Source organism: Apostichopus japonicus, chromosome 20 (assembly GCF_037975245.1).
Source record: "Apostichopus japonicus isolate 1M-3 chromosome 20, ASM3797524v1, whole genome shotgun sequence".
Lineage (NCBI taxonomy): Eukaryota > Metazoa > Echinodermata > Holothuroidea > Aspidochirotida > Stichopodidae > Apostichopus > Apostichopus japonicus.
In genome coordinates this window covers 11914813-11929776 of record NC_092580.1, presented here as the reverse complement: position 1 = coordinate 11929776, position 14964 = coordinate 11914813, and the positions used below count along the sequence as shown (strand labels likewise).

The following is a 14964-nucleotide window of genomic DNA, read 5'->3' as shown; positions in this document are numbered from 1 at the left end:
TACATGATATAGCAAACTCGTGCTTTACTACCGCTGTATGCACAGTAGCAGTACTCACTGATTGTACATTCGCCAAGCATATCATTATCAATCTGTAATTTCATGTTTTTCGACAGGAGGGAAGCTGCCCTAGATATACTTGAACTGTTATGAATAATGATCATAGCGATAAAAATCTTCCTGTTTTGCTTTATAGCTTTGTAATATTTATGTAAATGGTAAACTCAGCTATAAATACTGTGCAGCAGAGGCTGTTACTATGGTTGTGTTATAGGATATGGATAGATAAATTACTAGGATGCCAAGCACTTACAGTGTGCTTGTCTAAAAGCTATTTTTGGCAGATGTGTAGTTATGGAGAGTTCTAGCTCACTCACTCAGCCCCTTTCTGTTACCTGTTTACAATCTCAAAGATGTCAGCTCAACTGTATCTAGGCTCCTCAGCTACTGGGAGGAATGTTTGTCCATTGTACATTAATTGTAAGGAAATTGAGGGAGGGAGAGGGCAGTTTGCGCATATATATACAAATGTAAAGGCGCAATAAACGGGCAAAACATGGGGAAGAGCACCCGGTGGAAAAACAAACAAAAATTCAAAATGACACTAATCAGGAAAGTACATGTGAGGCGCAGTGCTTCAGAAGCCAAGGAGCAATGCAGCCTCTATGCAGGATGATGCATGGTTTATACCAATTTATACACAATGATCTTGACTGTTGCTATGCAGGAGAGTACACAAGTAGACACTGTGTGGTAGAATAATAGTAATAATAATATTGAGGATTTTTAAGCGCAGACACATCCATAGCCTCCCTTCACCCAGGTGTGTAAATATAGGGACCTGTGAGATAAACTGTCTGCAGGAGTGCACCGTAATGGGTAGGCTACAGTGTGCATAGAAGAAGCATCGCTGGTAGCCTGTGATAGTACTACTGTACTGTATCATCTTATTTACACATAAATTATCCACATTTCATTTAACAACTTAACTTCCTGATAAAACAATGAAAATATGTAATCCCTACAAGGACAAATTAGCAGCTGCATGGTGGGCTAACAAAGGATGTCTAATAATTAATTAATGTCTCTATACATGTCTGTACAACATAACAGCTCACTATCGCCACCAATATGTATGTACAGTAAACATAACATTTCTTGCCAAGATTATAAATTTGCAAAATGTGGATTTTTTTTATCCACAGTACAAAACCCCATGGGCCCCCTTTGAGAATTATTTTGAATACGAAAAGGCATCTAAATGAAGGTATTTTACCAAATGCGGCAAAATATGTAGAATGGATAAACTGAAATTAATGACAAAATGCAGTTGCCTCTCGGTTGAGTATATTGGACGTATTGCAGATTAAATTGAGCTACTCTGTATGGCTGTCATTTTTATCCCGGAAGGAACAAATGCAGACAGAAATTACATAAAGTCCGAACGGATGTATGACTTCTTAATTTATGAGAGTCTACGGGAAAAGAGCAGAGCCCATAACCGGCCCAAAAAGCCTCTAGATTGAAAGGGATACTTTAAATATCGGCACATGATTGATGATCCAAACATCTGACTCCTCAGCGAACATCGAAAGAGATCCACAGGATTTGAAGCGATAAAAATCCCAGTTGAAAAACTCAATCTAAGCACTTTGGGTGGTAGAATGAGAAGGGAGGGTCATTGACCGACGGGATACGGTCATAGAGGGCGCACAGTGACAACAAGTTTACCAGTATACTCTAGGCACGGTAGACGAAGAGTGCTGAGGTTGCGAGGAGACAGGTAAGTAAATTGTGAAGTGAAATTGATCTATCATTACCTCAATTGAAAGAGCTTAAAGGAACACATCCAACAACTTTGAGAGAACTAACAAATTTGCCTTGAAAACTCATAATTTTTCAGAACCATACATGATCAGTAAGTACTGCCAATTAGACCGAAGGGTTTTCTTGAGATTGTGGTTTGTTTTATGGAATAGGCTTTGGTTTGCATCAGATATGGAGTAGACAAAATAGGAAATTTCTACCTAAAAGTAGAAAACCTAGACTGAATCCAAATATCAATAAAACGTTCCTCAATGTTTCCATATTTAATTATTTATAATCTTCGTTATTTAAGAAACAGTGTTTAAAAGTTGATGTGATCTAGCTGATGCACCGAAGAATGTAAAGGAAAGTTGCTATGAGTGAGTACATTATATTACTTGCTATGATCATTGAGTATATATGTTTGTACATGTATGAGTACATTATATTACCTGTGACTTTTGACTATGAAGTGCATGTCTATGAGTACATTATATTACCTGTGACTTTTGACTATGAAGTGCATGTCTATGAGTACATTATATTACTTGTGACTTTTGACCATTAAGTGCAGGAGTAAGTGGCAACATTGACCTGTTTATGAAAATCATTTGATAGATGAGATAAAACATGGAACGCATAATTTCAAAATACTTGTCCAAATAGGTAAGCACATCAATTTGAAGTCAAACCAATTTACCAACATCCCTTTATAAGTAATACCCCTCCAAATTCAGTCTGGATCAACATTACAGATATCCTTGATTAGAAGTCCTCAGAAGTACTAAAGTTTCGGGCTGTATGTTATGTACAGTTGTATGTACAGTATTGTACGCATTCACTATACTTCGATTGCACCATCACATAAATGTCTATATCTCTCTGTCTCTCTGTCAAATAACGTCTCTGTGGCAGAGCGAGCCAGTTCAAAAGAAACCTTTGTCAGATCCGTTTGAGTTATTATCTACTTCGCTGGTAGTCAAATCTGCGACCGTCCTGACTTTATGTCTGATGAGTTCATTTTGATGTAAGCATGTGTAGACACTTTGGATGGTAGAATGAGAAGGAAGGGCAACAACCGGAGGAACCGGTCGTTGAGGGTGCACAGTGTTAAAAGATTACCAGGGCATACTAGACACGGTAGGATGAGGTGCTAAGGTTGTGAGGAGACAGGTAAGCGAGGAGCGAAGTAAATTTATTTGAACCGGCCATTGTGTTGTTGACAGACACGGGACATGCAACGTTACTCTCTGTATTTTTTTGTAATTTGCTTGTTGTCTGTTGTCAACAGGGCCAAACATTTGGTGCAAAAATGTAAATCGTGATAATTGTGTGATTATTCACTACAATGCAATACCAGACAAAGGGCGTGTAGCGTGAGGGATCAGTCAGTTCGTGTCGATAATGGAATGCATACGTAATGTGGCTTCAGGGTAAAACACTGTACCCTTATAAGAAATAGTTCAAGGATATGTACTGCAGCTCTCTGGGAAAACACAAAAACCCTTGTTTGGGACATTCTTAAACCCTGCACGTGGCACATGTAATCTGCTATCAAGATAAAACCTATTTACCAATACAACAGCTTTATACTTTCTGGTACACAACTTAACCTAGTTTGTCACCGTGGAGTAAACGTACTTATATCGAGAGATTTGCCTTTCCTATCAAAATAACCGAGTCGGATTTATCCATGTTGACATCAAAATTTTAACACTTTAGATCAAATTTTAAGTTTTCATGTCTCTTATCATGAAATCAATGACATAAAAATATAGAGAAGCCTTTTCATAGCTTGAAATAATTGTAAATTTATCTGTTTTCTTTAGTGTTTTTACCTCTATAAATGTCACAACCTGTGATAGTCAAACGACGAAACACTGTTCCGGACGATCATTTAATGGACCGGACCCTGCTAGTTTTCTCACAATACTCAGATATTTATCAACTTTATATGCTCTTCTTTAGCTATATAGTCCCATTTTGGAAACCATAAATATTTCACAACATGGGCAGGTTTTAGAGATGAAACTGGACAAAATCTTGAACTGACTGTTTTCCACATGTTAGAAAAATTCGGCCTACCCTATTGGCAGAATAGCCATCAATTTAAGGCACGCAAGCATTGCATATATGTCATGGCCAGTATTGGTTATGATAATCAAGTACAACCATTGTACTGTTTTTAAATATATGGGTAACATTGCCAAGTATACCCTTTCTAGCCTCACCTCCACCTCCCCTCCCCTCGCCCTCCCTTTCCCTCTCCCAATTCATCAACTAACTATTTCATTGATTGAGTGTTCACTTATAGAGAGGTTCATTATCCACATGGTCTTAAAACAAAATCGCAAAGTATATCACCTATAGTCAGTGGGCCGAACCCCAAATATATGCTTAAAAATTGACATCCGTTGCATTCTTTAGTCACTAAGGTTTGATGGTTGGGTATGGTTGAGGAACACCTGAACAATATATTTTCACTTGTTGTCCAGTGAAAAGCGAGTTACTCTTTGAGAAATCGAAGGATTTTGAGGGGGAAAATTCACACACTGTAACGCCATATAGTAGTTCTGCTATTTATTTTTTGCTGAAAAATAAAAATTCAGGCAATGTCAATGATAACTGCAGACAATGAAATATACGAATGAAATATACAAATGACCAAAACATGGACATAAAGTGAAAAGGTCGAAGGTCAAAGTCATGACCTCAAGGGATACTTAACTGTTGGAAATACATTAATATTTGTTGATATTTTGAATACAAGTGCAGTTATTTTTTTGGAAAAACAAACCATTCATCCACCGCCTTGACCTGAAATGAAATATATTACATGATATGAAATATAACAAAATAGTTTTGCAAAGAAGGAAAATTGTTAAGAAATGAGCTGTGTTGCATATTAACAGATGCCACCAAAAGGACTTGTGCTATGTTATGTACAAAAATGTTTTTCATGTAGTTTCTTGTAAGTTTAACTTAATCTGTGAGGGGAATACTGAGTGATGTTAAGTAATTAAATACATTGGCTCAATAGTTCACTTATTGAGCTCATTCCTTTTTAAATATAAATGCATCATGCAACAGAAGATCCAAAGGGGGTCAGCCGGTCAGAACCCCCTGGGAATTGTTAAATATATTGATTTTATGAGATACAAAAAATTCGTCAACAGTAGCCTATCATCCACATACAAATTTTAAAAAAGGCATTGAAACTTGGGTCACAATTTAATGACGATTAACATTTTGGATCTGTATTTCATCACTCTAATTTGTTTCTACCCCTGCCACCCCCCCCCCCCCCCAAAAAAACACATACACTTTCTGGAAAACGTCAAGGTGCATATACAAAAAGAACACATTTATAACAAATTGAAGCATGTGTTTGTAGCAGCATCAAGGGCATATTTCAAACATGAGGAGAAAAACAGGTTCATTTGGTAATTAAATCAGTCATGACAAGTGTTATTGGACATCTTGAGCCATTGCTTGAAATAAAAAATCATCAATTTTACCCATAAGTTGTCTCAACTTGAGGAATGTGACATACCTTGATCCTGCTATTACAAAAAAGGGGTAAAATGCATTGATAAATTATACTTAAGTTTAAAATCTATCTTTCAAAACATGATTTATCAGCAGAACAACTTATTATCATATAAGGAAACACCATAAGTGACATGTTTGCACATCAGCAAGACACCCTATTGTACAAGTTAACCCCCTTGGAATTGTCAAATATAATGATTTTATGATATCAAAAATAAAAATTTGGTCAACAGTAGCCTATCATCCATTCATCCACATACAACTTTTAAAAAGGCATTGAAACTTGGGTAACAATTTAATGATGATTAACGTTTTGGATCTGTATTTCATCACTTCAATTTGTTGTTTCTACCCCTGCCACCCCCCCCCCATACACATTCTGGAAAACGTCAAGGTGTACATACAAAAAGAACACATATATAACATACAAATTGAGGCATGTGTTTGTAGCAGCATCCAGGGCATATTTCAAAAATGAGGAGAAAAACAGGTTGATTTGGTAATTAAATCAGTCACAACAAGTGTGCCATTGCTTGGAACTTGACAAACTTTGATCCTGCTATTACAAAAAAAATGGTTAAATTGCATTGATAAATTATACTTAAGTTTGAAATCTATCTTTCAAAAACATGATTTATCAGCAGAACAACTTATTATCATATAAGGAAACACCATAAGTGACAACATGTTTGCACATCAGCAAGACACCCTATTGTACAATTGTTTTCCTTTAAAATGTACCTTTAATTTTTTAATTTTCCACAATTGGATGGATCCATAAAATAAATGTACCATTGGTATTGGTAATTTATAAACTTCAAATCCCCTTTAGACAAACTAGTAACCAAATCCAAGGTGAAATCAATAGACTGAAAAATAAAGAAAAACAAAACATTATTTGTAACTAAGTGTGTAACTATGACAGCTCACCTGTTTGTTCCAAGTTTAATCATGGTACGAAAGGTGGCAACTTCAACTGTCAATATCTCAAAAAAGGTACATAGGAGTTAAATGTCAACTAGAATGATTAGATTATGTTCCTCTTTAACATATCAAAATGAGATTTTGACCTGGACTATTCTTTTAAAGGAATGCTGCACTGGCCCCAAATATGCCAGATATATAAATATGAATTTAGAATAAGAATGTTTGAAAACATGTTGGAAAGTAAAAACCTCAAGGAAAGTCATTTTTTCAAAACTGCTAGCGATTTAAGCATGCTATAATTTGGGGCCAGTGCAGACTACCATTAAGTTGAAATTCTATTCTAAGATCTCTTCTTCATCACTGTCTCCATAATCATTAGCATCATCGTTGTAACCAGCAGAAGCAGCATCTCCCCTATTGGTACATGTCTTGCATGTGCAAGCTTCTGTGCAGTTGAGTGAATTTTTTTTGCATTGGCAAACATTTGTAGAGCAGTTCTTTTTGCAACGACAGCTTAAAAGTTCCATTATTGCCTTTGGAGCTGGAGGTAATGTCATCCAAGCAATTACAATTCCAGTCCCGTCCATTTTCCAGCCCTGTCCAATAGGGGTAGGGAGTTCAGGGAATGCTTTTAGAGCATTTCTCCAGATATATGCCTGATAATTTGCCCTCTTGATGTGTAAAGACAAAGAATCCTTGTTTGGTGGTAGGCGCGAGCTTTTCACTTGAGTTCTTGTAAAATTCTCATGTCTAAGCTGATTCACTGATGTTGTTGTTTCAGAACCGTACAGCTTACAAACAAAAGTTTCACACTCAATGAGCAGAGATTCAGTTACTACTGCATGGGATCCAAGCTGATTCATGGCACTAACAGCACCATCATCATTTAGGAAACTGGATAGGCTCTTTGCTTTCCCTTTACCGTAAAATGAACTAACAGAGTCACAGCCGGTAAATGCATGCAATCCAAGCAAGCCTCTTGCCTTATCTATGCCTAACGATGTTGATATGCTTCCAATGTCAATAATTCTTCTCTTGTTCTTAGTGCCAGTGTCAAAGTACAAACAAGATTGGATAGACTGATAATGAGTCACACCCAAGACTGCAACATCTGTATCTGGACTTCTTATAACAACAGCTGGATGGTCTTTTGCAGCGTGTTCAGCATGTAAAAACATCCGTGTGTCTGCTTCTTCATGGTTACAGAACAATTCTGGAATCTCCACCGATGATATTTGAGTCCCATCACTTGTTAAAGAGTGACACTTTTCTCCATGAGCAACAACCAATTTTATACCTTGTAGCTTTCTTGCAAAGTGTGGTTTCCTCCATTCATCAAACAGAAATTGGATAAGTTCACTCTTGTTTTGGCCATTTGCAAGATATTTCTTCCACTGCATTGGTTTTTTCTGTGCGGCTGACATGACTTTAACTCGCATGTCTCCTGAAGAAGCCCTACTTTGTCGCTCAGCAGTTTTGATGCTCAATGGTAGATATCTATCTGGAACAAAATCCACCCTTTTGCATCTTGAAGATCTTGTGACTGTTAAAAGCATGCTTAGGACTTTCTCTGCAAATTCACCAAATGTAGAAGCATCACAATTAACAAGTTGCTGTAACACAGCCATTGCATCAAATATCCAAGCAGGATTCTGTTCAGCTACCCTTTTGACTTCCATTGGTGCATGGTCCTTTTCTAGGAGTTGGAGAAGTTTTGACTTGCAAGTCTTGACCAAACATCCTCCAGGTGTGGCGAGGGAATATGGATAGGTTCCAAGAGTGTAGGTGAACATATCCTGAAGATCGACTTTCCGTTGGAGATTGTTATTGATCACCAATATCGAGCTGAAGAGATTTCGATCTTCCTGAACATTAACTGTGGGAGAGACTTTTACCACTTTCTTTATGCTGTTGAAAGTTTTCAATTTCGAAAGCTTCAGTGTGGAATAAAAGTCTGTGTTGTTTGTCAAGAGCCTATCATTCACAAATTTTAAAAACCTTTCCTCACCAATGGCTTTTGCACTCAACAAATCAGAATGAACTTCAGGAGGAGGGACATATCCTGCTGTGAGATGCATTAGCTGGTCGCAATCTTCAGTGAACGGATTTGCAAAACCTTCAACGGTATCCATCACTCTTAAGACATCTTCCTCATCCCTCTGAAGTCGACTTTGGTCCTTATGATGCCAGACAGAGCTGTCATTTAGTCCTGCCAGTTCTCTGCATTTGGCCACAGTTGCAGCTCTCTCTGGGGATGACAGTATCCACTTTGCCACAGCACCACTCTTAAGACTAAACCCAATAATTCCACCTGGAGACTTGGTATCTTTATTGAAGGTCTGCTCAATGGCCATGTCACAGGCCACCTGTCCAAACTTGTTGTTTCTCGAGCGTTGAACAACGAACTCGCCTGAATGTAGCTGCTGGCTAACACTGGGATAGGTGTTTGGTAAAACCATCATCTCTAACCAGTAAACTGAGCAATACCTCATATAATTGTGCCTGTCATATGCACACATCCAAGGCAACATAGATCGAATTGCAGCAAGGTGTAACTTAAAATTGCCTGTTCTTGTTGCTCTGATAAAATTCAGCACATCTTGCATCATGTCCAGGAAAGATGACCAGAAAGAAAACATCTCAGATTGATGACCCAGGCAGAATTCAGTGTACATGTCCTGAAGTTTCTGAAAGTCTTCATTTGTCAGGTACCTTTGAAGCTTTTTAGCATCACTTCCGATGAGTTTAAGTTGACCGACAACTTTGTCCTTAATTTCTGCATGTGCGACCATGTCCTGTGTCTCCAAAAATGACTGCCAGCGTAAACGATGAAGAGCTTCGTAAACGATCTTGAAGATTCGGGTTGCTCTGTTGTAGTGCTTTCCATTCATCACACCATTCATCGAGCCAGAAGCAAGAATGCCCGATTCAATCAGTATGTCTTCCAAGCCTGCATCCCTGAATCTTTTCCCTATCACTGCCAGCATAACACAGGTTGTGTGGAAAGCTCCCAGTCGTAAGACAATCTTGCTAAATTTCTCCTTCTCTTTCCAAAGAACCTGCTGTGCTTTACAGTATATTGCCTCATCGAGCACAACAACTACCTCTTCTTGATCTAGCTTTGAGCAAATTTCCAACGATTTTACAAGCAAGGAGTATACAGTTGACATCTCAGTGGGACTAGCTGGAATTACTGGCAAGTAACCAATTCTGCTGATTTTGGGAACATCTTCTGTCTGCATTGAATTAAAGGCAGACCAACCAGGTACTGTCTGTTGTGCAGTCTGCCTTGTTGCTGCTGGCCCGGTCACAGACATTTCTTGACTTGTCGAGGGCATGTCTAATGAATAATCTGTTGTTGTAGCAGTAGACACTTCATGCAACTCTTGCATTGTTGCATCGTTTAAGGAGTAGGAACGAAGAAGCAGCCAAGCAAAATCTAACGAAAGGGCACCGCTACCTGGCGACTTGTCTTCAGTCAACAATGAGGAATCCAACTGAAATTCCCCTGGTCCTTCCCTTTTAGTTTGGAAGTACTGTGGAAGTGGCTGGATAGGGCTTGCAAAAGAACGTTCTCTTGTTCGTTTAACTTCTGGGGTGGTATGGGCCTCTATCTCTCTTACTGCATTCCTCTGAATAACAATTCCATTGGTGTTATGAGTGGTGCCCTTTCCAGACAGTGTTTCCTCCATCAGGTCTATATTGTCAAAAACTAAAGTGGTATATTGAGAAGGCATAATGTTTTCTGGCAGAACACTGTTTTTCTTCACTACTTCATTCGCAATGGCAGTATCAAGCTCCTGCAAGTAGCTTAGTGAAACAGAATGCCCAAACCTGTTCATCATTCCCAAAATTTGGACGTTTTTGCTCAGATGTCGAATGCTGACTCCAAGTGCAACATGTTTGGGAGTGGCAACTCTTCCTCGATAGTGGGCAAAGAGTATGTCTTGAGAGATAGATTCTACCCGAACCATCATGTCCTTAGGCAGCCTGACCTTCTCCTTATCTTCAAACATCAACTCTTCACAGTCTGGTGAAATCAATAAAGCAAGAAAGTTATGGAGTTGCAAAGGAATGATTTTATCTACATCAGAGCTATTCAACTGGTTGCTTGTTGGTGGCCACTGCAGTCCATCACCAATATCCATCATACTCCTCCGTAAAATTTGAGCAGCGTGGTAGAGATCTCTTGTCTCCTGTACTTGTATACTTTGACCTGGATTTGTTGTATTCATTCCAGTACAATCTGAACCTTCGCTCATTGAACTTGAATCCACATTTTTTTCAAGCAGAGCTCCCTTTGGAAGAAAGTCTGAGTAAATCAACTCACATCTGTTTCTTTTTTTGGGGCGCCAGAATGTGATTTTAGGCCCAAACCTTGCAAGCAGTTTTTTTTTCAGTTTTTCTGTCCTGAATTGTGCATTGCTTCCACCTTTAGCATGAACAAAGCCCATGTATTGTTCCATAAGTTTTGAAATTTTCAAAACTTCCCCCTTCACTATGACTGTTCCTTCCACATAAAGAGCAAGATCCTCAAAAGCTTCAGCATCAGTTTCTTGATTTTCTGCTGATTGCTGGTTAGTTCTATCAACATTTCCATGTGTTCTAACATATGAAGAATAACAGTTTCTGTGGTAGCAAACTTCAACAGCAATCAAATCTTTATCTCTTATTTGGAACAATAACTTTTCATCATTGCTCTGCAGAGCTGCTGACTTCAATCGTCTTTCTGCATCCAAAGTTAAGCATTGGACAAGTTTTTCTTGTTTTCTGCTGCCAGTTTTCCTGTCTCTGATAAATTTGTGACCGCTTTTGCCACATAGTTTTGACGTTGATACCAGATGAAAAATACATTCACGTGGTAGTATTCTGGTCGCAGATGCTTGGCTGGGTTGGGAGAATGAACGTCGTTGCCTCTTGGTAGCCGGTGGAGCATCAGTTGTTTCTTCTGAAAAATACCAAAATAGGAACAAATACTTAGGAACGCTCAACTATACATATATAGTTACAGAATTAAATAATGCCTTTCCTTTAGAAAACCATGGTTATGCAGAGGCTATGTTAAAAATAGTGCAAGTTTTCAAGTACTATAATACTACAGTATATCTATGTGTTTACTGTTTAGACTACCAGAGCATCAACATGGAATTTCTCTTCTTCATCCATCTAACACAAACATGAATTACCACCCACCCACCGAACCTACTAGCAGTCACAAAAGTATAGTTATAGGAGATGTTATCATCATTGCACTCAACAAATAATATCAAGGAAAACTTTTACCCATATGACAGATGGTGGTTAAAATTTATAATCAGAATGACCAATTAAAAAAAAGGATGAATGAAAGTAAATAATTTCAACACTAATATTTGCATGTATGCCTGCCAAATATGGTAAAGAAACTGCTGTCGCTGATAAAATATATGATATAATGGACAAAGAATAGGCCTAAATTCAAATATCATAGATATAGTTTCATTGAAGCCGCCGTTGTAGCCTCCGCTAAGGACAACAAGATATACCTGGGCCAGAATGCTAACCATAATCATAGAATATATAGAAATTGAATAACTGAAGCCTTGGTTATGAGGATATCGGCTACACATCTGGGAGAGCTGACTTAACTACACATACTGTATTGTTGTTGACTAGCAAAAAATATAATCATAGTAGCACTGTGTCATATTGTAAGGATCGAGTGAGAGAGAGGACATGTGCATAATCCAGGGTCTGGTGCAGCTCATAGGCAAAGATAAGTTTTGGATAACCAATGGCTAGTTGGGGATACAAGACAACACAGGATAGTACATAGCCTACGCACATCATTATCCTACACCTCAATGGTCCACCCAACCCCATCTCTCTTGAATTTCATTGTAATGAAAATGTTTATAAACACAAGAAGCGGTAGGCCTACACAGTCAGGAAGAACAAAATGTAAAGTTAAAAAAAAAGGAAGCTATCTTGCACTAAAAAGCTGATGTTCGGATTCAAAATATGAGCTAAATTAGTAACGACAGGCCAGGCGTATACGGTATGCCCCAACGTTAGGCTTACAAATGCTCGAGGCACTCGTTACGTTAAATATCACTAGGTCTATAGATATGCACGTTACGAATACGAGCCTAAGCCTATCACTACAGGCCTCGAAAAGAGTAAGTCAAAAGATTCTCACGGGAAAAATTATGATTTAAAAATTGATTGGATATGTGTACGGGGATGGAATTTAGGAATCATATTAATAAAAATCACCTTCCGAAGTAGTATCATGAGATTTCCTTGCTTTACTGATGTTCGTTTTATTGGTGAAGTCCTGGTAGCAACCTCTGTGATAACGAAACGAATCGTACTCTCGATTCCCTGTCCAAATACTCTCCGATTGAAGGGCAATAAGGCTGAATCTAGTATGGCCGATATCTCTCCACTGCTTCGCGCAGGTTCTAAAGGTGTTCCAGCTTTTTTCGGAAAATTTTGTCAATTTTTCAGTACTATTTGCTCGAGAATGGCAAACACATTCATCCATCGTTCGTATCGGTAAACGGTATGACGCCGATCGATATAAGTTGAAAACCACAACAAAGCCTTTCTAGCGTCAGGTGACATGATCACGAGACACAAACTGCCTTTAACCATTGGCTTAAAACGTCAATATTGCTACGCGAGGTAGGTGACTTTCACAGTATCGGAACGTACACAGGTATAAATTAGTACCTATTTAACGCTTGTTTTCTCGAAAAGTAACTCGTTTCACTCTGGACAACAAGTTGAAATGACAAAAGGAGTAAAATATGAACGCATTCTGACTGTCAAACCTTAGTGACTCTAGGGGTGCAACGAAAGTGTAAGATTTTAGGGGTCGGCCCACTGACTACTAACTTTAATACTGCAGTCTATTCAGTTTAGAATGATAGGATGACCTGGTTGCCACGGAAACTGGTCGCTAATAGCTATTATATGCTTGGATCATCATATCGGATCCTACAAGTTTCTTCAATTGGTGGAGATAACTTGTCAACAGGAAGTTTGGGTGTCATGTGCAAGATAATGAATTGAAAACTTGTCCTCAATTGGTCATCCAAGGCTGGGTCAATCAATGGCCAGTTACATAACCCTCCAGAGTAAGTCAAGGAGAAAGGTGTTGTTTGCTGACTGCAACAACTGATGGCATCCTGTGCCCGACCAGCATCACGTGCAAATGCCACACGCCTGTATCTGCCAGCAAGAAGCCAAGTTATTATAGCGGATAAGAATAAGGGTCAAATGGATCTAGCTTCATATTACAGGCTTGTTTGTGAATTGGTAAAATCACTTGAAAAACAGTCTCAAGATATGGGAACAGATTAAAGTAGTTTCCTAAGTTTAATTAATTGATCATTCTTTGAACCCTGTTGATATTGGTGTAGGTCTGTACCAGACACAAAAATGACTTTTAATTATTGTAACAGACAAAATATACAGCATGGGCTTACCATGCATTGACATGATGTTATTAATCATGCTCATCAGCATGTGCTTGATAGACAAAGCGAAAACTGGTCACAACTTGGAAAGAAAATTTTCTGATATTTTTCAACTGCCACTTTTTGGATGATTTTTATCCACTCAAAGTAATTTAACTCTAATATCTGGGCTCAAACAAAATGTAAAAACTAAGTATTTTTGCAAACTATTGCAAATCACGTTTCATTTCATAATCTTACCTGTTTGTGGTTATGATGGAGCTAATAGGATCAGATGTCTTCATGTGCTGGATCTTTACCTTTAACAAATGCCAGATTAAAACCAAGTGCTTCCCCCCCCCTCCCCCTGACCCCTGAATTATGTTGGACAGGCACAACCTGAAATATAGAGTTGGTGCAATGTGTCTTTTCCAGAAAGAGTTCACAGAGGCCCTTTGACCTCTTGACCTTGGGTACTCCGTGACCTCGGACATCCCATATCATGTCACTTGCCTGCTTACTGGGTAACCTGACAATAAGTTTAGCAGTCTCAATTGATATCAATTTTTCTTGGTAAAATGCGATCTAAAATGCTGACTCACTCCGATATGAAACAATCTGCCGTGATACAAAATGGAGTAAATAACTTTGAAGACACTGACTACTGACGCCACCTCAAGAGAGGGTCAGTTATCTATACCCTTCAGTACCCCAAATTGGATAATCTGTATAAAATTAACTATAATTGATGATAAGCTATTTGCAAACAATATTAACATAATTCCTTTCTCTCTTGTCTAAAAATTGTTACACGGCTACAAATTAATATATAAACAATAGAATAAAATGTCAACAAAAATGGCATACTTGCAGTTGATTTTTGCTTCATACCTATTTGAGAACTGCACAATAGTTAGTTACAAGCAATTGGTGTCAAAGTAGGTGCCTCCGTATGTATAGAAAGCCAATGGACACGTTCCGACCATTTTCCAATCGAGTGTGTTGATCTGTGACTAAACCTGGCCTGATTCAATTCTCTCTTCAGGTTTTACAGAAGTTACTGTACAGTACATGATTTTACATCCATCGTTAGCTAATTAATCCTAAATCCTCGTCGAGATAATACGATAATTATCGATACATCAGTACATTGCACAGTGGGCGTTATCTTAGTTTACACATGTATCTCATCCCCAAATTAGATCCATTCTTCAACCATAAGTGCACCAGTCATCCA

At 38.3% G+C, this 14964-nt stretch overlaps 2 protein-coding genes across 2 annotated transcripts in view; both read right to left on the bottom strand.

The window, feature by feature from the left end:
- Positions 1-14964, bottom strand: part of LOC139961592 (S-adenosylmethionine sensor upstream of mTORC1-like) — a 62434-nt gene that overhangs the window by 24540 nt on the left and 22930 nt on the right. The gene's annotated exons all lie outside the window — the stretch shown is intronic.
- Positions 4179-13163, bottom strand: LOC139961590 (uncharacterized). The gene is made up of 2 exons (XM_071960900.1): positions 12541-13163; positions 4179-11233 (listed from the first exon to the last, which is right to left on the bottom strand). Exons 1-2 carry the CDS (start codon positions 12809-12811, stop codon positions 6621-6623), a joined length of 4884 nt encoding a protein of 1627 aa, XP_071817001.1. The 5' UTR covers positions 12812-13163; the 3' UTR covers positions 4179-6620.